The sequence below is a fragment of the Somniosus microcephalus genome, chromosome 11 (assembly GCF_052327205.1).
Source record: "Somniosus microcephalus isolate GS21.2 chromosome 11, FLI_Smic_1.0, whole genome shotgun sequence".
Taxonomy (NCBI): domain Eukaryota; kingdom Metazoa; phylum Chordata; class Chondrichthyes; order Squaliformes; family Somniosidae; genus Somniosus; species Somniosus microcephalus.
The window spans coordinates 138,864,815-138,891,678 of record NC_140997.1 but is presented as its reverse complement, the minus strand read 5'-3'; the positions used below and the strand labels follow the sequence as shown (position 1 = coordinate 138,891,678).

Below are 26,864 nucleotides of genomic sequence, written 5' to 3'. Positions count from 1 at the left end.
AATTCAAGTGAAACCAAAGTTGACTGGAATTCGCTGCGGTCTGTGTGTGTCTCTTGCTATCGAGTGGGACTCGGGGGAATGGGGAAGATTCTCGTTTGATGCATTAGATACACTGTCCTTTCCCCCTCTGGGACCGGGAGTCACAGTGTGTTAGATACACTGTCCTTTCCCCCTCTGGGACCGGGTGTCACAGTGCGTTAGATACACTGTCCTTTCCTCCTCCGGGACTGGGCGTCACAGTGTGTTATAAACACTGTCCTTTCCTCCTCTGGGACTGGGCGTCACAGTGTGTTAGATACACTGTCCTTTCCCCCTCTGGGACCGGGTGTCACAGTGCGTTAGATACACTGTCCTTTCCCCCTCTGGGACCGGGTGTCACAGTGCGTTAGATACACTGTCCTTTCCCCCTCTGGGACCGGGTGTCACAGTGTGTTAGATACACTGTCCTTTCCCCCTCTGGGACCGGGTGTCACAGTGCGTTAGATACACTGTCCTTTCCTGCTCTGGGACCGGGTGTCACAGTGCGTTAGATACACTGTCCTTTCCCCCTCTGGGACCGGGTGTCACAGTGTGTTAGATACACTGTCCTTTCCCCCTCTGGGACCGGGTGTCACAGTGCGTTAGATACACTGTCCTTTCCTGCTCTGGGACCGGGTGTCACAGTGTGTTAGATACACTGTCCTTTCCCCCTCTGGGACCGGGTGTCACAGTGCGTTAGATACACTGTCCTTTCCTCCTCTGGGACTGGGCGTCACAGTGTGTTATAAACACTGTCCTTTCCTCCTCTGGGACTGGGTGTCACAGTGTGCAATATACACTGTCCTTTCCCCCTCTGGGACTGGGTGTCACAGTGCCTTAGATACACTGCCCTTTCCCCCTCGACAGCACTGCCCAAACCCACGACCTCTACCTCCTAAGACTAAGACAAGGGCAGCAGGTGCATGGGAATACCATCACCTCCAAGTTCCCTTCCTCAGTTACACACCAAAGATGTGCGGGTTAGGTTGATTGGCTATGATAAATTGACCCTTAGTGTTAGGGGGATTAAATACGTGGGGTTACAAGGATAGGGTGGGATATGTGTTGGTGTAGGAGTTACGGGGATCGGGTGGGATATGTGTCGGTGCAGGCTCGATGGGCCGAAATGGCCTCTATCTGCACTGTGGGGTTTCTGTGTGATTCTGTGATCCTGACTTTTTTTATTCGTTCATGGGATGTCGGCGTCACTGGCAAGGCCAGCATTTATTGCCCATCCGTAATTGCCCTGGAGGTGGTGGTGAACCGCTGCAGTCCGTGTGGTGAAGGTGCTCCCACAGTGCTGTTAGGGAGGGAGTTCCAGGATTTTGACCCAGTGACGATGAAGGATCAGCGATATACTTCTAAGTCAGGGTGGTGTGTGACTTGAAGGGGAACTTGGAGGTGGTGGTGTTCCCATGCGCCTGTTGCCCTTGTCCTTCTAGGTGGAAGAGGTTGCGGGTTTGGGAGCTGCTGCCGAAGAAGCCTTGGCAAGTTGCTGCAGTGCATCTTGTAGATGGTACAGACTGCAGCCACGGTGTGCCGGTGGTGGATGGGGTGCAAATCAATCAAGCTGCTTTGTCCTGGATGGTGTCGAGCTTCTTGCGATGTTGGAGCTGCACTCATCCAGACAAGTGGAGAGTATTCCATCACTCCTTACTTGTGCCTTGTAGATGGTGGAAAGGCTTTGGGGAGTTTTTTTTTAATTCATTGATGGGATGTGGGTGTCGCTGGCTAGGCCTGCATTTAGTGCCCATCCCTAATTGCCCTTGAGAAGATGGTGGTGAGCCGCCACCTTGAACCGCTGCAGTCCATATGGTGTAGGTACACCCACAATGCTGTTAGGAAGGGAGTTCCAGGATTTTGGCCCAGCGACAGTGAAGGAACGGCGATACAGGTCCAAGTCAGGATGGTGTGTGGCTTGGAGGGGAACTTGTAGGTGGTGATGTTCCCATGCGTCTGCTGCCCTTGTCCTTCTAAGTGGTAGAGGTCGCGGGTTTGGAAGGTGCTGTTGAAGGAGTTTTGGTGAGTTGCTGCAGTGCATCTTGTAGATGGTACACACTGCAGCCACAGTGCGCCGGTGGTGGAGGGAGTGAATGTTGAAGGTGGATGGATGGAGTGCCAATCAAGCGGGCTGCTTTATCCTGAATGGTGTCGAGCTTCTTGAGTGTTGTTGGAGCTGCACTCATCCAGGCAAGTGGAGAATATTCCATCACACTCCTGACTTGTGCCTTGTAGATGGTGGAAAGGCTTTGGGGAGTCGGGAGGTGAGACACTCGCCGCAGAATTCCCAGCCTCTGGCCTGCTCTTGTAGCCACAGTATTTATATGGCTGGTCCAGTTCAGTTTCTGATCAATGGTAACCCCCAGGATGTTGATAGTGGGGGATTCAGCGATGGTAATGCCATTGAATGTCAAGGGGAGATGGTTAGTCTCGCTTGTTGGAGATGGTCATTGCCTGGCACTTGTGTGGTGCGAATGTTACTTGCCACTTGTCAGCCCAAGTCTGAATGTTGTCCAGGTCTTGCTGCATATGGACACGGACTGCGTCAGTATCTGACGAGTCTCGAATGGTGCTGAACAGTGTGCAATCATCAGCGAACATCCCCACTTCTGACCTTATGATGGAGGGAAGGTCATTGATGAAACAGCTGAAAATGGTTGGGCCTAGGACACTGGAGTCAGGAGGTGAGACACTTGCCGCAGAATACCTAGCCCCTGACTTGCTCTTGTTACCACAGTATTTATGTGGCTGGTCCAGTTAAGTTTCATGTTGATGGTGGGGGATTCGGCAATGGTAATGCTGTTGAATGTCAAGGGGCGGGGGTTAGACGCACGTTGGAGATAGTCATTGCCTGACACTTATGTTACCTGCCACTTTTCAGCCCAAGCCTGAACATCGTCCAGGTCTTAATGCAGTCCATGGCTGTACACAACATCTGAGTTGTGAATGGTGCTGAACACTGTGCAGTCATCAGCGAACATCCCCATTTCTGACCTTATGATGGAGGGAAGGTAATTGATGAAGCAGCTGAAGATGGTTGGGCCTTAGGTGTAGGGGGTTTCTCTTGCTCGTTCTGGTCTCCTACCAGGCTTCGTGCAATAATTACCCTTGAGTGGTTCGACCCACTCTTCCCTACGGTTCTAGACCTTGGACTTAGGTGCAGGGAACTGTAGTGCAGAGAAAAACTCAATAGACCAGGTTGAATAGCACGAAATGGATGCTTTTATTATTAAACAGTTTGCAGCATTATAAAATACATGTCATAAGCACATTAAAGTAACTACGAGCATGCACATATCTATAAACTTAACTGTATGGAAATGGGGAACACACGGCACATCGTAAAAGGGGAAACACATTACGATTACCCTTAACCCCCTCCCCTAGACCTAAACTAAGTTTCGACTTGAGGAACTCGGGATCATGCTCACCACTTTCAGATTCGCGAAAAGGGGGTTCGCAGCCTTTTTGGCACAGCTTTCTGTCACGTGGATTTGGAAACTTCTGGCGCAGCTTGTTTTTCTTACGCGATGAAGCAGCAGATACAGCCTTGATGAGCGCTCGTCATGGATGAAAATCTGTTAAACCTGTGTTACCTTTACTGAAAGGCTGCCGAAGAACTGGATGCACATGGAGACTCTGCTACCGATGTGATGTTGTAGAAATGCACATGGAAGGTCCGTTACCGAATGGGATGTTGAGGTACATAGATACATAGAAGATAGGAGCAGGAGTAGGCCATTCGGCCCTTCGTGCCTGCTCCGCCATTCGATGAGATCATGGCTGATCCTTTAATTCAGTATCCCGTCCCCGCCTTCTCTCCGTAACCCTTAACCCCTTTTGCCCGTAGAAATATATCTAATTCCCTCTTAAATATATTTAATGAGCTGGCGTACACTGCCCTCTGTGGCAATGAGTTCCACAGGTTCACCACTCTCTGAGTGAAGAAATTCCCCCTCATCTCTGTCCTAAATGGTTTAGCCCTTATCCTTAAATTATGTCCTCTAGTTCTGTTCTCACCCGCCAAGGGAAACATTCCTTCTGCATCCAGTCTGTCTAGACCTGTCAGAATTTTATACACTTCTATGAGGTCCCCTCTCAATCTTCTAAACTCCAGTGTGTACATCCCTAAACTACATAGTCTCTCCTCATAGGTCATTCCCGCCATTCCTGGTATCAGCCTGGTGAATCGCCGCTGCACCCCCTCCATGGCAAGAACATCCTTCCTCAGATGAGGCGACCAAAACTGTACACAGTACTCGAGGTGTGGTCTCACCAGTGCCCTGTACAGCTGCAGCAAGGTATCCCTGTTCCTGTATTCTAACCCTTTTGCTATGAAGGCCAGCATACCGTTTGCCTTCTTGACCGCCTGTTGCACCTGCATGCTCGCCTTCAGTGACTGGTGTACAAGAACACCCAGGTCTCTCTGTACTTCCCCCTCTCCCAATCTATTGCCATTTAAATAATAATTTGCCCTCCCGTTCCTGCACCCAAGGTGGATAACTTCGCACTTGTCCACATTATAGTGCATCTGCCATTTATCCGCCCAATCGCCCAGTCTGTCCAAATCGCTCTGGAGCTTCCTGGTCTCTTCCTCTGAGCCCACCCCCCCTCCTAGTTTAGTGTCGTCTGCAAATTTGGAAATGCTGCATCCGACTCCCTGATCCAGGTCATTAATGTAAATTGTGAACAGCTGGGGGCCCAGGACAGATCCCTGTGGTACCCCACTTGTTACTGCCTGCCATTCAGAAAATGAGCCGTTTATTCCAACTCTCTGTTTTCTATCTGACAGCCAGTTCCCTATCCACGCCAAAACTTTCCCCTTTATCCCATGAGCCTCAATTTTCCATGCTAATCTTTTATGTGGGACCTTATCGAAGGCCTTTTGGAAGTCCAGGTACACCACATCTACTGGCTCTCCCCCATCTATTCTACCAGTTACTCCCTCAAAAAATTCCAATAGATTAGTCAAGCACGATTTACCCTTTGTACTGGAGTGCTAGGCCCTGAGTGTCTTCTTCTCCGGCCTGGGTCGTCGATCTCCAGATGGTCTTCCTCGGGGCGGGACGCTGGTCCCAAAAAGCTTTCTTTATACAGTCATAATGTCCTTCTGAGGGTGTCTTCTTCTTCGGCCTGGGTCGTCGATGATCTCCCGACAAAAGTACCCGGGCCACCCTCGTTGTCTTCCCGTCGTGGCCGAGCCTTGCCTGGCCGAACACCGACCACGTTCCGAAACCGAAGTGCTGCCTTAACCGAAGAGTCGTAGAAGTTCCGAAGCGAAGCGTAGCGCATAACGTACTGATGGACTTTTTCAATCCACAGTTATACCCTTTTGGAACATTCTTATCTCCCGTCAAATCATAGTCCAGTCTTTGTAATATTTTTGGCGGGCAGAAATCTCTGCAGGGGCGCTTTATCTTTGTAACGGGAGCCGGTGATAGCTTAACTGGCCTTCCTGGGCCGATAATGTCTTTTACTTTGTCAACGTAACTCGGTTCGTATATTGATCGGTCTGGAGATTGCCCTCGCTGGCTGTTAAACGGTTTTCCTTTGTACAGTAAATGGGTTTAAATGTTCGTTCAATTGTCCACCCATTTCTTGATGGGCCTCATCCTGTTACCCAAAACTGTCCTGTACTTAGAATCTAATTAATATGTATGCTCAGTTCCATGAGTTTCGTTTTCCCGATACTGGCTTTCGCGGGCTTACTGTCCTCAATCCACAAGCCTGTCTGGCTTGTAGTATCAGAAATCAAATGGTCCCAGAAACTGATCACTAGGTCCGGCGGCCATTTTGTATGCCCTTTTATCAAAGGTTTTTCTGTACAAGCTTCTTTTGGTCAATAAACTGTCTTATTAACCCTATTTTCTTGCGTGATTAATTACTGAAAATTTCAAATCTTACATAGGACACTGCCCTGAGGAACTCCTGCAGCAATGTCCCAGGGCTGTGATGATTGATCTCCACCCACTACAACCATCTTCCTTTGTGCAAGGTATGACTCCAGCCAGTGGAGCGTTTTCTCCGATTCCCATTGACCTCAGATTGACGAGGGCTCCTTGATGTCAAAGGCAGTCACTCTCACCTCTGGAATTCAGCTCCTTTGTCCATGTTTAGGCCAAGGCTGCAATGAGGTCAGGAGCCGAGTGGTCTTGGCTTGGAAATATATTGGCAGTTCCTTCATCGTCGCAGAGTCAAAATCCTGGAACTCCATCCCTAACAGCGCCGTGGGAGCACCTTCACCCCACGGACTGCAGCAGTTCAAGAAGGCAGCTCACAGGGAGGGAGGGAGGGAGGGAGAAGGAAGGGAGGGAGGGGAGGAGAGGGGGAGGGGGGAAAGAGGAGAGAGAATAGATGGAAGAACACCGGAGAACCTGGTGAATAATCGCATTTTATTTCAAGGTGAACATCAATCCGTGGCAGAAAAAAAAATTATCCAGCCACTCCCCCTGTGCCCCAGCACACCACCCCCCCAGTGTCCCAGTTCCCCCTCCCCTCACAGTTCCATCTCATCCTCCAGTTGATGCAATAGGCCGGCCCATTGCCGGGGTCCGTAGGTGCGCTCCTGCTTGGGCTCGTGCTCGCCGCTCCTCTCCTTCCCCTCTCCGCCCAGCCTCAGGGCTCGGATAGCCCGCTGGATGATACTCCCGGGAGGCTGCCAGAGGATCAGCTCCATGCAGGGGTGGCTCCTGAGAGAGACAGACACAACGGTACAAAGATCAGCCGGTGCAGCCTCTCCTTCACACTACCACCTCCATCACCCTAACGCCACGCGTGGGCCCTTCAGAAAAACAAGCAAAGCTTCAAATTCTCGCTGGAAAACCTCAGCATGAAAGTGGATATTCGACCGTGAGGTGCCTCGCAGCCAATCAGAAATCCAGAGGCAAAAAACTTTCCAGCAAGTGTCCCAGGACCAGAAGCAGGAACCTGAGCTCCATTTAACCCACCCTGCCCCTCCCCACCTCCCCCGTCCTGAAGAAACTTCCTCCTGGGAGCCTCGAGGGAGTGTGTCAGCCGGGGTCCACTCGAGGAATTGCAGGCCTGCTCAAACCAGTCACTCCCTGACGCTGGGGCGTGCACTGAAGCCGAATTTGCCTCCCCAGTCCCGTCCCAAACAACTAAGCAGAGGATAGAGCCTGGGCCTTTCCTGCTCTGTGGGGGGAGGGCAGGGGGAGAGGTCACCCTTATAACCCATGTGGTGGCTGGAGATCATCGAGGGTCAATCATAGAATGATACAGCAGAGGAGGAGGCCATGCGACCTATCCTGCCTGTGGGGGCTCTTTTAAAGAGCTCTCCAATTGGTCCCACTCTCCCCTACTCTTTCCCCGTAGCACTGCAAGTATTCATCCAATTCCCTTTGAAAGTCATCAATGAATCTGCTTCCACCGCCCTTTCAGGCAGCGCATTCCAGGTCACAACTCGCTGCATAAAAAAATTATCTTCTGCCGCTTATCTTAAATCTGTGTCCTCTGGTTAACAACCTGCTTGCCAGTGGAAACAGTTTCTCCTTATTTACTCTATCCAAACTTCTCGTAATTTTCAACACCTCTATTAAATCTTCTCTTAACCTTCTCTGCTCTAAAGGGGACAATCCCAGCTTCTCCAGTCTCTCCACATAACTGAAGTCCCTCATCCCTGGCACCATTCTGGTCAATCTCCTCTGCACCCTCTCCAAGGCCTGCCTGCCTGAAGGGTGGTGGCAAAGAATTGGGACACAATACTCCAGCTGAGGCCTAACCCGGTGGTTTAAAAAGGTTTACCAATCTCTCCCGCGGTCACGGTAAGCGGCGGTGGTCGGGAAGGTGGGGGGTGGGTGCGAACTCACATTGAACGTAGAACGTCCCGGGGTAGGATGTCCTCCGGGGGACTCTTCAGCCGACTCTGGAGGGCCGAGGACACCACGATCACCCGGCTGTCGCTCATATCGAACATTCCCTCCACAATCACGTTCTTCCTCTCCGCACTCCACTCCTCTCCTCCCAGCACAAGCCTGAGAAATACAGGGCAGGCGTTGTCAGATGCTCCTTTGTGGTTTCAGTGGTACGGGGGGGGAAAGAAAGCTGTTCAGCACGGACTCTTCCATTCCTCCCCGCAGCCGAAGCTGCACGTCTACGAAAATCACCCTCAGCAGATGCAATTCAACTCTGAATGACCTCGCACTACATCCTAGACTTTGGAGTGTTCAAAGGGGAAGGACCAGTTAAACACAGCACCACCTAGGCAGCGGAATAATACACCGTGCGCATTGTGGATAAACAGTCCTGCCCTTCATAGAGTCATAGAGTTTTACAGCACAGAAAGAGGCCCTTCGGCCCATCGTGTCTGCGCCGCCCATCCATCCCTGTCCAGTCTAATCCCATTTTCCAGCATTTGGTCCATAGCCTTGTATGCAATGGCATTTCAAGTGCTCATCCAAATGCTTCTTGAATGTTGTGAGGGTTCCTGCCTCTACCACCCTTTCAGGCATTGAGTTCCACATTCCAACCACCCTCTGGGTGAAAAAGTTCCTCCTCAAATCCCCTCTAAATCTCCTGCCCCTTACCCTGAATCTATGCCCCCTTGTTATTGACCCCCCTACTAAGGGGAAAAGTTCCTCTTTGTCTACCCTATCTATGCCCCTCATCATTTTGTACACCTCAATCAGGTCCCCCCTCAGCCTTCTTTGCTCCAAGGAAAACAACCCCAGCCTGTCCAGCCTCTCTTCATAGCTGAGGCGCTCCATCCCAGGTAACATCCTGGTGAATCTTCTCTGCACCCTCTCCAAAGCAATCACATCCTTCCTATAGTGAGGCGACCAGAACTGCACACAGTACTCCAGCTGTGGCCTCACCAGCGTTTTGTACAGCTCCATCATAACCTCCCTGCTCTTATATTCTATGCCTCGGCTAATGAAGGCAAGTATCCCATATGCCTTTTTAACCACCTTATCTACCTGTTCCGCTGCCTTCAGGGATCTATGTACATGTACACCAAGGTCCCTCTGACCCTCTGTACTTCCTAGGGTCCTACCACTCATTGTGTATTCCCTTGCCTTATTTGTCCGTCCAAAATGCATCACCTCGCACTTTTCAGGGTTAAATTCCATTTGCCACTTTTCCGCCCATCTGACCAACCCATTTATATCGTCCTGTAGCCTGAGGCTTTCCTCCTCACAATTTACCACCCCACCAATTTTCGTGTCATCTGCGAACTTACTGATCATACCTTTTACATTCTCATCCAAATCATTTATGTAGATCACAAACAACAAGGGACCCAGCACCGATCCCTGAGGTACCCCACTGGACACAGGCTTCCAGTCACAAAAGCAACCTTCGACCATCACCCTCTGCCTCCTGCCACTCAGCCAGTTTAGGATCCAACGCGCCAAGGCACCCTGGATCCCATGGGCTCTTACCTTCTTGACCAGTCTCCTATGCGGGACTTTGTCAAAAGCTTTACTGAAGTCCATGTAAACCACATCCACAGCATTTCCCTCATCCACCCCCCTAGTCACCCCCTCGAAAAATTCAATCAGATTTGTCAGACATGATTTACCCTTGACAAAGCCATGCTGACTATCCCCGATTAATCCTTGCCTCTCCAAGTGGAGACTAATTTTGTCCCTCAGAATTTTTTCCAATAATTTCCCTACCACAGATGTTAGGCTCACTGGCCTGTAATTCCCTGGTTTATCCCTGCTACCCTTCTTGAATAATGGTACTACGTTAGCTGTTCTCCAGTCCTCTGGTACATCCCCTGTGGCCAGAGAGGTTCTGAAAATTTGTGTCAGAGCCCCTGCAATCTCCTCCTTTGCCTCCCACAGCAGCCTGGGATACATCTCGTCTGGGCCTGGGGATTTATCCACTTTTTGGCCTGCTAAAACCGCTAGCACCTCCTCCCTCTCGATGCTAATATGTTCAAGTATGTCACAGCCCCCTTGCCCGATTTCTATGTCTGCATCGTCTTTCTCCATAGTGAACACAGATGCAAAAAATTCATTTAAAACCCCGCCTACATCATCTGGCTCTACACACAGATTGCCACTTTGGTCCCTAATGTGCCCTACCCTTTCCCTGGTTATCCTCTTGCCCTTAATATACTTATAAAACATCTTAGGATTTTCCTTTATTTTGCTCGCCAGTGTTATTTCATGGCCCCTCCTCGCCCTCCTAATTTCTTTTTTAAGTATGCCCCTGCATTTTTTATACTCCTCTAGGGCTTCTTCCGTCTTTAGTCTTTTGTAACTGCCAAAAGCCCCCCTTTTATTTCTAATGCATTTTTGTATATCCCTTGTCATCCAAGGTTCCCTTTGCTTGTTGGTCCCACCCTTGACCTTTACAGGAACATGTTGGCGTTGTACTCTCTCTATTTCCCTTCTGAAAGTCTCCCACTGTTTTGATGCGGATTTTCCTATAAGTAGCTGCTCCCAGTCCAATTTGGCCAGATCCTGCCTTGTCATATTAAAATCGGCCTTCCCCCAATTTAGAACCCTTATTTCCGGGCCGTCTTTGTCTTTTTCCATGACCACCTTAAATCTCACCGAATTGTGGTCACTGTCGCCAAAATGCTCTCCTACTGACACTTCCACCACTTGCCCGGCTACATTCCCCAGAATTAGGTCCAATACCGCCCCCTCTCTTGTAGGACTTTCTACATGTTGGCTCAAAAAGCTCTCCTGGATGCACTTTAAGAATTCTGCACCCTCTAAGCCTTTCACACTCTGACTATCCCAATTTATATTGGGGAAGTTGAAATCCCCCACTATTATTACCCTATTATTTTCGCACTTTTCTGAGATTTGCCTACATATCTGTTCCTCTATCTCCCCCTGACTGTTTGGGGGCCTATAGTACACTCCCAGCAAAGTGCTTGCCCCCTTTTTGTTTTTAAGTTCTACCCATATGGCCTCATTAGAGGAACCCGCTAATATATCATCCCTCCTTACAGCAGTAATTGACTCCTTAATTAATATTGCAACACCCCCTCCCCTTTTACACCCCCCTCTGTCTCGCCTGAAGATTCTATACCCCGGAATATTGAGCTGCCAGTCCTGAACCTCCCTCAACCATGTCTCCGTGATAGCAACAATATCGTACTCCCATCTGTCTTAACATGAGCACTGCCACGGGTTGTCAGCGTATTTATTACTTTCTCGCCACTGCTTCCTTCCCCATCACCTGAAGGCATCAACTTTGCCTCAGGAATGGGTTGGAGACAGAGTAAAGCTCCCTCTACACTGTCCCATCAAACACTCCCAGGGCAGGTACAGCACGGGTTAGATACACAGTAAAGCTTCCTCTACGCTGTCCCATCAAACACTCCCAGGGCAGGTACAGCACGGGTTAGATACAGAGTAAAGCTCCCGCAGCACTGTACCATCAAACACTCCCAGGGCAGGTACAGCACGGGTTAGATACAGAGTAAAGCTCCCTCTACACTGTCCCATCAAACACTCCCAGGGCAGGTACAGCACGGGTTAGATACAGAGTAAAGCTCCCGCAGCACTGTACCATCAAACACTCCCAGGGCAGGTACAGCACGGGTTAGATACAGAGTAAAGCTCCCTCTACACTGTCCCATCAAACACTCCCAGGTCTGGTACAGCACGGGTTAGATACAGTGTAAACCTCCCTCTACACTGTCCCATCAAACACTCCCAGGGCAGGTACAGCACGAGTTAGATACAGAGTAAAGCTCCCTCTACACTACCCCATCAAACACTCCCAGGGCAGGTACAGCACGGGTTAGATACAGAGTAAAGCTCCCTCTACACTGCCCCATCAAACACTCCCAGGGCAGGTACAGCACGGGTTAGATACAGAGTAAAGCTCCCTCTACACTGTCCCATCAAACACTCCCAGGGCAGGTACAGCACGAGTTAGATACAGAGTAAAGCTCCCTCTACACTGTCCCATCAAACACTCCCAGGGCAGGTACAGCACGGGTTAGATACAGAGTAAAGCTCCCTCTACACTGTCCCATCAAACGCTCCCAGGGCAGGTACAGCACGGGTTAGATACAGAGTAAAGCTCCCTCTACACTGTCCCATCAAACGCTCCCAGGGCAGGTACAGCACAGGGTAGATACAGAGTAAAGCTCTCTCTACACTGTCCCATCAAACACTCCCAGGGCAGGTACAGCACGGGTTAGATACAGAGTAAAGCTCCCTCTACACTGTCCCATCAGACACTCCCAGGGCAGGTACAGCACGGGTTAGATACAGAGTAAAACTCCCTCTACACTGTCCCATCAAACGCTCCCAGGGCAGGTATAACTTGTATTGATAAAGCACCTTTAATGTGGTAAAATGTCCCAAGGTGCTTCACAGACACCGAGTCACTTATTAGGGCAGGTTGGTCAAAGTGGTAGGTTTTAAGGAGCGCCTTAAAGGAGGAGAGAGGGAGGTTTAGGGAGGGAATTCCGGAGCTGAGGGCCTTGGCAGCTGAAGGCATAGTCGCCAATGGTGGAGTGAAGGAAATCAGAGATTACATAGGATTACATAGAATATACAACACAGAAGCAAGCCATTCGACCCAACCAGTCCATGCCGGCGTTTATGCTCCACTCCAGGCTCCTCCCGTCTTTCCTCATCTAACTCTACCAGCGTAACCCTCTATTCCCTCCTCCCTCATATGCTTGTCCAGCCTCCCCTTAAATGTATCGATACTATTCGCCTCAACTACTCCCTGTGGTAGCGAGTTCCACATTCTCACCACTCTCTGGGTAAAGAAGTTTCTTCTGAATTCCCTATTGGATTTCTTGGTGACTATCTAATATTGATGGCCTCTAGTTATGCTCTTCCCCACAAGTGGAAACATTCTCTCTGTATCCACTCTATCAAAACCTTTCATAATTTTTGTTCATCCATTCCTGATATGTATTGATGCACCATCAATTACTCAAAAGACTGAGGTTAAGCGAGTAACAACCAGGCTTTTATTAATTAAAGAATGAAGGTCTTGTCTCGAGTGGTCGACCCGTCCAGAATACTAAGGGACTGGGAGGTAGTCACTTATATACCTGGAATAGTGGGAGGAGTCAGCCGAGGCATGTCCAGACCTGTACCTAGTGGAATACACATACACATACAGACAGGTATAACAGTGGTTTACCACATGTCTATCCTCGCATTTCTGGTATCATTCTTGTAAATCTTCTCTGCATCCTCTCCAGTGCCTCGATATCCTTTTTATAATATGGCCACCAGAACTGCACGCAGTGCTCCAAGTGTGGTCTAACCAAGGTTCGATACAGGTTTAGCATAACTTCCCTACTTTTCAATTCTATATCTCTAGAAATAAACCCTAGTGCTTGGTTTGCTTTTTTTATGGCCTTGTTAATGTGTCGATACTTTTAGTGATTTGTGTATCTGTGCTCCGAGATCCCTCTGCTCCTCTACCCCACCTAGACTCGCACCCTCCAAGTAATAAGTGACCTCAATATTCGTCCTACCAAAATGTAACACCTCACATTTGTCAGTGTTGAACTTCATTTGCCAATTATATTGCCATTCTGCAAGTTTATTAATGTCCTCCTGTAACTTGTTGCAGTCCTCCTCAGTATTGACTATACCCCCCAATTTGGTATCATCCGCAAATTTAGAAATTGTGTTTTTGATTCCAAAGTCTAAATCGTTAAAGTAAATTGTGAACACCAGTGGTCCCAGCACTGATCCTTGTGGAACACCACTACCCACCTTCTGCCACTGTGAATAGCGACCCTTTACTCCCACTCTCTGCTTTCTGTCTTGAAGCCAGCCAGCTATCCATTCTGCTACTTGTCCCCTGACTCCGCATTCTCTGACCTTATTCATTAGTCTATTATGTGGTTCCTTATCGAAGGCCTTTTAAAAACCTAGATAAATTACATCTACTGCATTACCATTGTCTACTCTCTCTGTTACCTCTTCAAAAAATTCAATGAGGTTGGTCAAGCAAGACTTTCCCTTTTGAAATCCATGCTGACTATTCATTACTATGTTTTTGGTTTCTAGATGTTCTTCTATTTTCACAAAAGCCCAGAATTGGAGGAGCGCAGAGATCTCAAAGGGTTGTAGGGTTGAAGGAGGTCACAGAGATAGGGAGGGGCGAGGCCATGGAGGGATTTGAACACACAGGTGAGAATTTTAAAATCAAGGCGTTGCCGGACGGGGAGCCAATGTGGGTCAGCGAACACAGGGGTTGATGGGTGAATGGGACTCGGTGCGAGTTTTGGATGAGCTCAAGTTTACGGAGAGTGGAAGATGGGCGGCCGGCCATTGGTGTGTTGGAATAGTCGAGTGCAGATGTAACAAAGGCACAGATGAAGGTTTCAGCAGTGGATGAGCGGAGGCAGTGGGTGAAGACGGGAGATGTTATGGAGGCGATAGTAAGCGGTCTTGCTGATGGTGAAAGGATATGGGGGTCGAAGGCTCCACTCCTCTCATCCTCCTCCTCCACCACCCACCCCCGGGGCCTACCTGCGCTCCAGATCCTGGCAGTGAAGTTCGTTGTCCGCCCGGTGCTGTCCTTTGGCGACGGGGAACCCGTTGGAGCCGTAGACGTGGTCATTGCTGAGGCTCAGGCAGGTGAAGCGGGCGGCCATGGCCTCCTCCGACAGGAAGTGCTTGCGGGAGGGTCCCCTGCAGGAAAGGAGAGGCAGCGATTGGAACATTGCGACCCGCCGTGAGATCTATCGAGTAGATCAATCTCCATTATATAGCTTGGGACGCCAGATATAAATAGTTTTATTGGTTTCATCACTAGCGACAGAAAATGGACATTACATGACTATATACTTACTAGTAGGATATCAATCGGGGTTTATCAACTACTGACCAATCCTCTGCACGGAATACCACACTTGGAATATTGTGCACAGTTCTGGTCTCCATATTCCTTGGTTAGACCACACTTCGTGCACTGTGCACAGTTCTGGTCTCCATATACCTTGGTTAGATCACACTTGGAGTACTGTGCACTGTTCTGGTTTCCATATTACAGAAAGGATATAGAGGCATTGGAGACGCTGGGGCTTTTTTCTTTAGAAAAGAGAAGGCGGAGGGGTGATGTAATAGAGGCCTTTAAAATTATGAAGGGGTTTGATAGAGTAGACATAGAAGATGTTTTCACTTGTGGGGTAATCCAAGACTAGGACAGTCACTAATAAATCCAATAGGGAATTCAGGAGAAACTTCTTTGCCTAGAGAGTGGTGAAAATGTGGAACTCACTAACACAAGGAATAGTTGAAGCAAATAGTAGATGCATTTAAGGGGAATACAAGAAATAGGAGCAGGAGTAGGCCATACGGCCCCTCGAGCCTGCTCCACCATTCAATAAGATAATGGCTGATCTTCGACCCCAACTCCACTTTCCCGCCTTATCCCCATATCCCTCGATTCCCTTAATATTCAAAAATCTTATCGATCTCAGTCTTGAATATACGACTGAGCCTCCACAGCCCTCTGGGGCAGAGAATTCCAGAGATTCACAACCCTCTGAGTGAAGAAATTTATCGTCATCTCAGTCCTAAATGGCCGACTCCTTATCCTGAGGCTATGCCCCCTAGATTTAGACTCTCCAGCCAGGGGAAACAACCTCTCAGCATCAGAATGTTATACCTTTCAGTATGATCATCTCTCATTCTTCTAAACTCCAGAGAGTATAGGACTAATCTACTCAATCTCGCCTCATCCCAGGGATCGGGGCAGCTGCAGGGCATTCTGGAGGGTAGGGTGAACAACCAGTTGTCGTGGTGCATATAGGTACCACGATATTGGTAAAAAATGGGATGAGGTCCTGAAAGCTGAATATAGGGAGTTAGGAGGTGAATTAAAAAATAGAACCTCAAAAGGTAGTAATCTCAGGTTGCTACCAGTGCCACGTGCTAGTCAGAGTAGAAATAGAAGGATATTTCAGTTGAATACGTGGCTAGAGGAATGGTGCAAGGGGGAGGGATTCAAATTCCTGGGACATTGGAACCGGTTCTGGGGGAGGTGGGACCAGTACAAACCAGACGGTTTGCACCTGGGCGGGACCGGAACTGATGTCCTAGGGGGAGTGTTTGCTAGTGATGTTGGAAAGGGTTTAAACTAAAATGGCAAGGGGTTGGGAACCTGTGCAGGGAGACAGAGGAAAGGGAAGCAAGGATAGAAACAAAAGACAGGCAGGAGAAAAGCAATAATGGAAGGCAGAGAAATCAAGGGTGTAAATCAAACAGGGCTACAGTAAATAATAATTCTAAAAGGACTAAGAGTGTTAAAAAAACAAGGCTGAAGGCTTTGTGTCTTAATGCGAGGAGCATTCGTAATAAGGTGGATGAATTAGCTGCGCAAATAGATGTAAACGGATATGATATAATTGGGATTACGGAGACATGGCTCCAGGGTGACCAAGGCTGGGAATTCAACATCCAGGGGTATTCAATATTCAGGAAGGACAGGCAAAAAGGAAAAGGAGGTGGGGTAGCATTGCTGGTTAAAGAGATTAACACAATAGTAAGGAAAGATATTAGCTCTGATGATGTGGAATCTGTATGGGTAGAGCTGAGAAATGCCAAGTGGCAGAAAACATTATTGGGAGTTGTATACAGGCCCCCAAACAGTAATGCTGAGGTTGGGGATGGCATTAAACAGGAAATTAGAGACACGTACAATAAGGGTACAGCAGTTATCATGGGTGACTTTAATCTACAAAAACCAAATTAGTAACAATACTGTGGAGGAGGAATTCCTGGAGTGCATGCGGGATGGTTTCCTGGACCAATATGTCGAGGAACCAACTACAGATCAGGCCATCTTAGACTGGGTATTATGTAATGAGAAAGGGTTAATTAGCAATCTTGTTGCGCGAGGCCCCTTGGGGAAGAGCGATCATAATATGATAGAATTCTTCATTAAGATGGAGAGTGAAGTAGTTGACTCAGAGACTAGGGTCCTGAATTTAAATAAAGGAAACTACGACGGTATGAGGCGCGAGTTGGCTGGGATGGATTGGGGAACGTTACTTAAAGGGTAGACGGTAGATAGGCAATGGCAAAGGTTTAAAGATCGCATGGATGAACTACAGAATTTGTTCATCCCTGTTTGGCATAAAAATAAAACAAAAAAGGTGACTCAACCATGGCTAACAAGGGAAATTAGGGATAGCATAAGATCCAAGGAGAGGGCATATAAATTGGCCAGAAAAAGCAGCAAACCTGAGGATTGGGAGCAGTTTAGGATTCAGCAAAGGAGGACAAATGGATTAATTAAGAGGGGGAAAATAGAATATGAGAGTAAGCTTTCAGGGAACATAAAAACTGACTGTAAAAGCTTCTATAGATATGTGAAGAAAAAAAGATTGGTGAAGTCAAGCGTAGGTCCCTTGCAGTCAGAATCAGGGGAATTTATAATGGGGAACAAAGAAATGGCAGACCAATTAGATACATACTTTGGTTCTGTCTTCGCAAAGGAGGACACAAATAACCTCCCAGAGATGTCAGGGAGCATAATGAGAGGGAGGAATTGAATGAAATCAGTATTTGTAGGGAAATGGTGTTAGGGAAATTGACGGCATTGAAGGCCGATAAATCCCCAGGGCCTGATAATCTACATCCTAGGGTACTTAAGGAAGTGGCCCTAGAAATAGTAGATGCATTGCTGGTCATCTTCCAAAATTCTATAGACTCTGGAATAGTTCCCATGGATTGGAGGGTAGCTAATGTAACCCCACTATTTAAAAAGGTGGTAGAGGGAAAACGGGGAATTAAGCCTGACATCGGTAGTGGGGAAAATGCTAGAGTCCATTATAAAAGATTTAATAGCAGAGCACTTGGAAAACAGTGACAGGATTGGACAGGATTGGACAAAGTCAACATGGATTTACAAAAGGTAAATCGTGCTTGACTAATCTACTGGAATTTTTTGAGGATGTAACTGGTAGAATAGATAAGGGAGAACCAGTGGATGTGGTGTATTTGGACTTTCAGAAGGCTTTCGATAAGGTCCCGCATAAGAGATTGACGTGCAAAGTTAAAGCACATGGGATTGGGGGTAAGGTACTGACTTGGATAGAGAACTGGTTGGCAGACAGGAAGCAAAGAGTTGGAATAAATGGGTCTTTTTCCGAGTGGCAGGCAATGACTCGTGGGGTGCCGCATCCTGTCACTGTTTTCCAAGTGCTCTGCTATTACATCTTTTATAATGGATTCTAGCATTTTCCCCACTACCGATGTCAGGCTTACCGGTCTATAATTCCCTGTTTTCTCTCTACCACCTTTTTTGAATAGTGGGGTAACATTAGCTACCCTCCAATCCATGGGAACTGTTCGAGTCTATCGAATTTTGGAAGATGACTAGCAATGCATCTACTATTTCTAGGGCCACTTCCTTAGTGGATGTAGATTATCAGGCCCTGGGGATTTATCAGCCTTCAATCCCATCAATTTCCCTAACACCATTTCCCTACAAATATTGCTTTCTTTCAGTTCCTCTCTCATCATCCTTGTAAATCTTTATTGCAAATTCTCCAGTACCTTTTTTGTAATATGGAGACCAGAACTGTGCACAGTGCTCCAAGTGTGGTCTAACCAAGGTACAGGAAACTTTGTGCTATCCGGCACCGACGGGACCGAGCTGCTGCCGTTCCCTCAAAACTGCCGGACACTCCAGAGCTAATGTTCCGTATGAATCAACAAACCCTGTTGCTTAGCAACAGCCTCTAACAGTCGGCAAGCGTCTCTGTAGCGTCTCTAGCTGAAGCTGTGGCTTAGCTACAGACCTTGCAGAGCTTGACTGTTCAAAAAAAGCAAAGAAAAGAAACGAAAAGAATAAAAAACGGCTCCTGATGTTTGCCGGCGGCTCCAGCTTGCCAGACGGTTCGCCTCCGGATAACACAAAGTTTCCTGTATATGGAGACCAGAACTGTGCACAGTACTCCAAGTGTGATCTAACCAAGGTATTTGCAGACCAGAACTGTGCACAGTGCACCAAGTGTGGTCTAACCAAGGTATATGGAGACCAGAACTGTACACAGTACTCCAAGTGTGGTCTAACCAAGGTATATGGAGACCAGAACTGTACACAGTACTCCAAGCTTGGTCTAACCAAGGTATCTGGAGACCAGAACTGTGCACAGTACTCCACGAAAAGTTAGCATGCAGGTACAGCAAGTAATTAGGAAGGCTAATGGAATATTGGCCTTTATTGCAAGGGGTATGGAGTATAAAAGTAGGGAAGTTTTGATGCAACTGTACAGGGTATTGGTGAGACCGCACCTGGAGTACTGTGTACAGTTTTGGTCGCCATATTTAAGGAAGGATATACTTGCATTGGAGGCAGTGCAGAGAAGGTTCACGAGGTTGATTCCTGGGATGAAGGGGTTGACGTAAGACAAAAGGTTGAGCAGGTTGGGCCTATACTCATTGGAGTTTAGAAGAATGAGAGGTGATCTTATTGAAACATATAAGATTCTGAGGGGGTTGGACAGGGTAGATGCTGAGAGGATGTTTCCCCTCGTGGGGGAATCTAGAACTAGGGGGCATAGTTTCAGAATAAGGGGTCGCCCATTTAAGACGGAGATGAGGAGGAATTTCTTCTCTGAGGGTCGTGAATCTTTGGAATTCTCTGCCCCAGAGAGCTGTGGAGGCTGGGTCATTGAATATATTCAAGGAGGAGATTGACAGACATTTGAGCTACAGGGGAGTCGAGGGGTATGGGGAGCGAGCGGGAAAGTGGTGTTGAGGCCAAGATTGGATCAGCCATGATCTTATTGAATGGCGGAGCAGGCTCGAGGGGCCGATTGGCCTCCTCCTGCTTCTTATGTTCTTATGTAACCAAGGTATGCTCCAAGTGTGGTCTAACCAAGGTATCTGGAGACCAGAACTGTGCACAGTGCTCCAAGTGTGGTCTAACCAAGGTATATGGAGACCAGAACTGTGTACAGTGCTCCAAGTGTGGTCTAACCAAGGTATATGGAGACCAGAACTGTGCACAGTGCTTCAAGTGTGGTCTAACCAAGGTATATGGAGACCAGAACTGTGCACATTGCTCCAAGTGTGGTCTAACCAAGGTATATGGAGACCAGAACTGTGCACAGTGCTCCAAGTGTGGTCTAACCAAGGTATATGGAGACCAGAACTGTGCACAGTGCTTCAAGTGTGGTCTAACCAAGGTATATGGAGACCAGAACTGTGCACAATGCTCCAAGTGTGGTCTAACCAAGGTATATGGAGACCAGAACTGTGCACAGTGCGCCAAGTGTGGTCTAACCAAGGTATATGGAGACCAGAACTGTGCACAGTGCTCCAAGTGTGGTCTAACCAAGGTATATGGAGACCAGAACTGTGCACAATGCTCCAAGTGTGGTCTAACCAAGGTATATGGAGACCAGAACTGTGCACAGTGCGCCAAGTGTGGTCTAACCAAGGTATATGGAGACCAGAACTGTGCACAGTGCTCCAAGTGTGGTCTAACCAAGGTATATGGAGACCAGAACTGTGCATAATGCTCCAAGTGTGGTCTAACCAAGGTATATGGAGACCAGAACTGTGTACAGTGCGCCAAGTGTGGTCTAACCAAGGTATATGGAGACCAGAACTGTGCACAATGCTCCAAGTGTGGTCTAACCAAGGTATATGGAGACCAGAACTGTGCACAATGCTCCAAGTGTGGTCTAACCAAGGTATATGGAGACCAAAACTGTGCACAGTGCTCCAAGTGTGGTCTAACCAAGGTATCTGGAGACCAGAATGGTGCACAATGCTCCAAGTGTGGTCTAACCAAGGTATCTGGAGACCAGAACTGTGCACAGTGCGCCAAGCGTGGTCTAACCAAGGTATATGGAGACCAGAATGGTGCACAATGCTCCAAGTGTGGTCTAACCAAGGTATATGGAGACCAGAACTGTGCACAGTGCTCCAAGCGTGGTCTAACCAAGGTATCTGGAGACCAGAACTGTGCACAGTGCTCCAAGTGTGGTCTAACCAAGGTATATGGAGACCAGAACTGTGCACAGTGCTCCAAGTGTGGTCTAACCAAGGTTCTATACAAGTTTAACATAACTTCTCTACTTTTCAATTCTAGAAATGGACCCCAGTGTTTTGTTTGCTTTTTTATGCCCTTACTAACCCTGCATCGATACATTTAGTGATTTGTGTATCTGAACCCCTTAGATCTCTCGGGTCCTCTACCCAACTTGGATTCTTATTTTCCAAGGAATATGGGGCCGCCTTATTCTTCCTATCACACTGTGCCACCTTACACTTGCCTATATTGATAGGCCCCAGGGAGCGCTGGGTAGAACATGTCAAGGGAGACTGGTCACGTGGAAAGGAATACGAGGGGCTGAAGCAAGATCAGAAGTGAGTGAATCCATCGGGCCGGTTCATCGCTGCGGAGCCGAGGGGCAGGAATTCAGCTGGAGTAGTCACCCCCACGCCCGTGGGCCCCGAGCAGTCAACGGGAGACGGAGCGCGATCCCCACTGGTGCCAGCTCCCGCCAGGGTGTGTCTTTGACGGGGACTTCTGCCCGCCAATCAGCCCGGAGACGCCCTTGTTTCAGATCGCTCGCTCAACCCGTTCAGACATTTCACCGGGAGCAGGGGCTCTGGAAGGTCTCCGCGACACGCCCTCACGAACGCCACTCCAACCAGGGGCTCTGAGGCCAATTGTAGCACCCCCTCCACATCAGCTCCGATTAGAGAACTCAGCACAGGCCGGGGATGGAGCCCGGGCCTTTCCTGCAGTGCGTGTGGGGGCTCAGGTGGGGTATTTACTGAGAGCGACCCTGGGAAGCTGACTGAAGGCTCGATACTCACTCTCCCTCTTTCTCGTTGCGTCGCTTAACCTTCATCACTCCGGGGAGGTCACTCCTTCTGCAAGACAGTAACAGGGACTGATGTCAGAGCTGCTCCATGATACCATCTAAACCACTGTCCCATCAAACACTCCCAGGGCAGGTACAGCACGAGTTAGATACAGAGTAAAGCTCCCTCTACACTGTCCCATCAAACACTCCCAGGGCAGGTACAGCACGGGTTAGATACAGAGTAAAGCTCCCTCTACACTGTCCCATCAAACACTCCCAGGGCAGGTACAGCACGGGTTAGATACAGAGTAAAGCTCCCTCTACACTGTCCCCATCAAACACTCCCAGGGCAGGTACAGCACGGGTTAGATACAGAGTAAAGCTCCCTCTACACTGTCCCATCAAACACTCCCAGGGCAGGTACAGTACGGGTTAGATACAGAGTAAAGCTCCCTCTACACTGTCCCATCAAACACTCCCAGGGCAGGTACAGTACGGGTTAGATACAGGGTAAAGCTCCCTCGACACTGTCCCATCAAACACTCCCAGCGCAGGTACAGCATGGGTTAGATACAGAGTAAAGCTCCCTCTACACTGTCCCGTCAAACACTCCCAGGGCAGGTACAGCACGGGTTAGATACAGAGTAAAGCTCCCTCTACACTGTCCCATCAAACACTCCCAGGGCAGGTACAGCACGGGTTAGATACAGAGTAAAGCTCCCTCTACACTGTCCCATCAAACACTCCCAGGGCAGGTACAGCACGGGTTAGATACAGAGTAAAGCTCCCTCTACACTGACCAATCAAACACTCCCAGGGTCAGGAGATTGCAGCGTGATGGGACGTCCATCCCTGGGATACTCACTCTGCCGATGAGGGCATCACTAATCCCGTGAAGGTCACGAACCCTCCGCTGGAGCAGGACCAGGGCATGGACACGGGCACGTCCTGTCTCCAGGGCAATGAGGCGGCGTTCCACTCCGGAAGTCCCGCTCTTCCGCCGGGGTCCCGGGCAGGGGGGTCCGGGATGCCAGGAGTCCCCCGGAAGGAGAGCTCCGTCAGGGAGATCTGCATGGGCGGGTCCCCCAGGAAGGGCGGGCGGTCCTTCGTCATAATGCCCGTGCGACCGGGGCCGTCGCGCGCGGACCAGCTTCCCGTTCCCGCCGGTGGAGACGGCTTCCCGATCAGGCTGCTCTCGGAGTGAGGGTCTGTGCGTCCTGAACGGGGAGGAGAAGAGGGGGTTATAGAGTGAAAGGTCTGCGTCCCTCCGCCCCACTACTCCTCGGTCCCCCTCCCTCCGCACCCCCTCCGCCTCCCTCCCACTCTGCCCTCGGTTACCCACTCTCTCCTCGGTCACACTCCCTCCGCACCCCCCTCGGTCTCCCTCCCTCTCTGCCCTCGGTTCCCCACTCTCCCTTCGGTCACACTCCCTCCGCCTCCCCTCGGTCCCCCTCCCTCCCTGCCCTCGGTCTCCCCCCCCTGCCCTCGGTCCCCGACTCGCCCCCTCCCTCCGCCTCCCTCCCTGCCCTCGGTCCCCCACTCTCCCCTCGGTCTCCGCCCCTGCCCTCGGTCCCTGACTCTCCCCCTCCATCCACCTCCCCTCGGTCTCCCGCCCTGCCCTCGGTCCCCCATTCTCCCCTCGGTCTCCCTCCCTCCGCCTCCCCTCGGGCCCCAACTCTCCCCTCGGTCTCCCTCCCTCTGCCTCCCCTCGGGCCCCAACTCTCCCCTCGGTCCCACTCCCTCCGCACCCCCCCCCCCCTCGGTCTCCCTCCCTGCCCTCGGTCCCCCACTCTCCCCTCCTCTCCCCTCGGTCTCCTTCTCTCCGCCTCCCCTCGGTCTCCCCCACTCTCCTCTCTGCCTCCCCTCGGTCCCCCCCACTCTCCCCTCGGTCCCCCCCCCACTCTCCCCTCGGTCCCCCCCCCACTCTCCCCTCGGTCCCCCCCCCACTCTCCCCTCGGTCCCCCCCACTCTCCCCTCGGTCCCCCCCCCACTCTCCCCTCGGTCCCCCCCCCACTCTCCCCTCGGTCCCCCCCCCACTCTCCCCTCGGTCCCCCCCCCAACTCTCCCCTCGGCCCCCCCCCCCACTCTCCCCTCGGTCCCCCCCCCCACTCTCCCCTCGGTCCCCCCCTCGGTCCCCCCCCCCACTCTCCCCTCGGTCCCCCCCCCACTCTCCCCTCGGTCCCCCCCCCCACTCGCCCCTCGGTCCCCCCCCCCACTCGCCCCTCGGTCCCCCCCCCCCCACTCTCCCCTCGGTCCCCCCCCCCACTCTCCCCTCGGTCCCCCCCCCCACTCTCCGCCTCCCCTCGGTCCCCCACTCCTGGGTCAGTGACTGCACTTCAAACGTACTTCATTGGCTGGGAAGCACTTTGGGGCGTTCTGAGGCCGTGAAAGGCACTATAGAAATGCAAGTCTTTCTTTCTCTTGCAAGGCAGCTCATCTCATGACTTGCTGCTGCGACCACAGGGAGACGTGATTGTGAACAAGTAATAACTACTGACTAATAGACTAACAGTACACCTGAATACAGGAGGTCACATTCTAGGGGGTCACGCACGGAAAACAATCTTAAATTATAAAGTGCGTGGCGAGGAGCGACGGGACATTTCGGGGCGTCACAAGGTGCGACGAGGAGGGACAGGGAGTCACAAGGTGCGACGAGGAGGGACGGGGCGTCACAAGGTGCGACGAGGAGGGACGGGGCGTCACAAGGTGCGACGAGGAGGGACGGGGCGTCACAAGGTGCGACGAGGAGGGACGGGGTGCGATGAGGGGGGACGGGGCGTCACGAGGAGCGACGGGGCATCACAAGGTGCGACGAGGAGTGAAGGGGTGTCACAAGGTGCGACGGGGCGTCACAAGGTGCGACGAGGAGGGACAGGGAGTCACAAGGTGCGACGAGGAGGGACGGGGAGTCACAAGATGCGACGAGGAGGGACGGGGCGTCACAAGGTGCGACGAGGAGGGACGGGGAGTCACAAGGTGCGACGAGGAGGGACGGGGCGTCACAAGGTGCGACGAGGAGGGACGGGGCGTCACAAGGTGCGACGAGGAGGGACGGGGAGTCACAAGGTGCGACGAAGAGGGACAGGGAGTCACAAGGTGCGACGAGGAGGGACGGGGCGTCACAAGATGCGACAAGGAGGGACGGGGCGTCACAAGGTGCGGCGAGGAGGGACGGGGCGTCACAAGATGCGACGAGGAGGGACGGGGCGTCACAAGGTGCGACGAGGAGGGACGGGGCGTCACAAGGTGCGACGAGGAGGGACGGGGCGTCACAAGGTGCGACGAGGAGGGACGGGGCGTCACAAGGTGCGACGAGGAGGGACGGGGCGTCACAAGGTGCGACGAGGAGGGACGGGGCGTCACAAGGTGCGACGAGGAGGGACGGGGCGTCACAAGGTGCGACGAGGAGGGACGGGGCGTCACAAGGTGCGACGAGGAGGGACGGGGCGTCACAAGGTGCGACGAGGAGGGACGGGGCGTCACAAGGTGCGACGAGGAGGGACGGGGCGTCACAAGGTGCGACGAGGAGGGACGGGGCGTCACAAGGTGCGACGAGGAGGGACGGGGCGTCACAAGGTGCGACGAGGAGGGACGGGGCGTCACAAGGTGCGACGAGGAGGGACGGGGCGTCACAAGGTGCGACGAGGAGGGACGGGGCGTCACAAGGTGCGACGAGGAGGGACGGGGCGTCACAAGGTGCGACGAGGAGGGACGGGGCGTCACAAGGTGCGACGAGGAGGGACGGGGCGTCACAAGGTGCGACGAGGAGGGACGGGGCGTCACAAGGTGCGACGAGGAGTGACGGGGCGTCACAAGGTGCGACGAGGAGGGACGGGGTGTCATAAGGTGCGATGAGATGCGGCGTGGGGTGGTGACTAGACGCGGTGTGACTGCGAGTCTTTCGGGCGAGTCCAGGCGGTTGGGAGCCTGTTGGAAATAAAAGCCACAATAAATGTGAGAAGGGTTCAAAAACAATTCGCAGCAATGAATTGGCCCCAGGCCCAAACACCAGCCTCAGGCCCCCCGCCTCCGCCTCCTCCTCCTCCTCCTCCTCTCTCTCCCCCGGCCCAGCCCCTCACTCGAAACCCGAGGATGTGCGGCCCACCCCCGCGGGGGCCCGGTTCCCGCTCACCCCAGGCCCCGGATCCGGGGGTCTGGCTCCAATCGGGCCGCCGTTTGTTGATGGCCTCTCCGGAGGACCGAGTCCTACTCCTCCCGGCCGCCCATCTTGCCCCCCGCTGCCGCGCTAGACCCTCCTTGGCGCCGATCTTGCCCACCTGCTGCACCCTCCTTGGCACTCCCAAACAACACCAGACTGGCCTCCGGCTACAGCGTACGGGAGGACTCAGTGGCTGTACCCTGCAACTGCACCCAGCTGCCCATTGAGTAGATGCCAAGGGCTTCAGAAAGCATGGACATACATTTCTATAGCGCCTTTCATATCCGCAGGCCCAAATTCCAGCCAAAGAAGGACTTTTTTTTTCTTGAAATGCAGTCATTGCGTAATGCAGGAAAAGCACCCAACTAATTTGCGCACAGGAAGATCCCACAAACACCAAATAATATTGCCAGCTCATACTAGAATGATGCCGCACCGAAGGAGGCCATTCAGACCATCGTGCCTGTGCCGGCTCTTTGAGGGAACTGTCCAATTAGTCCCACTCTCCCTCCTGCGCTTTCCCCATAGCCCTGTACATTTTCTCCCCTATAAGTATTTATCCAATTCCCCTTTTGAAAGTTATTATTGAATCTGTTTCCACCACCCTTTCAGGCAGCACATTCCAGATCAAAACATTGTAGTTGGTGATGTTGGTCGAGGGATAAATATTTGCCCCAGGACACCAGGGAAAACGCTCCCTTCCCCAACTCTGCTTCCAATAGTGGCCATGGGGTCTTTTACGTCCACCTGAGAGGGCAGACGGGGCTCTCGGGTTTAATGTCTCATCCCGAAAGACGGCACCTCCACCACTGCGGCGCTCCCTCAGTACTGACCCTCCGACAGTGCAGTGCTCCCTCAGTACTGCCCCTCCGACAGTGCAGTGCTCCCTCAGTACTGACCCTCTGACAGTGCGGCGCTCCCTCAGTACTGACCCTC

General features: G+C 51.3%; 1 protein-coding gene across 3 annotated transcripts; it reads right to left on the bottom strand.

Moving 5' to 3' along the window:
- Positions 1–3,217: 3,217 nt before the first annotated feature.
- Positions 3,218–26,093, bottom strand: LOC147110911 (uncharacterized). Of its 3 annotated transcripts, none has more exons than XM_086001317.1 (6): positions 26,047–26,093; positions 22,632–22,983; positions 21,777–21,833; positions 14,460–14,621; positions 7,845–8,009; positions 3,218–6,707 (listed from the first exon to the last, which is right to left on the bottom strand). In XM_086001317.1, the coding sequence occupies exons 2-6, from the start codon at positions 22,877–22,879 to the stop codon at positions 6,515–6,517; spliced, it is 825 nt and encodes a 274-aa protein (XP_085857443.1). In that variant the 5' UTR covers positions 22,880–22,983; positions 26,047–26,093; the 3' UTR covers positions 3,218–6,514. The 3 variants fall into 3 exon arrangements, with proteins under 3 accessions (XP_085857443.1, XP_085857441.1, XP_085857442.1); XM_086001315.1 differs by lacking the exon at positions 26,047–26,093 and adding an exon at positions 25,902–26,040; XM_086001316.1 differs by lacking the exon at positions 26,047–26,093 and adding an exon at positions 24,113–24,244.
- Positions 26,094–26,864: the final 771 nt, after the last annotated feature.

Bases quoted from the DNA above. Each gene is read 5' to 3' on its own strand.
- LOC147110911 (XM_086001317.1), bottom strand. From the start codon at position 22,879: ATGACGAAGGACCGCCCGCCCTTCCTGGGGGACCCGCCCATGCAGATC. The intron at 21,834-22,631 runs GTGAGTATCCCA...ACTGTCTTGCAG, and splicing joins GTGATGCCCTCATCGGCAGA to AAGGAGTGACCTCCCCGGAG. The intron at 6,708-7,844 runs GTGAGTTCGCAC...TGTCTCTCTCAG, and splicing joins CGGGACGTTCTACGTTCAAT to GAGCCACCCCTGCATGGAGC.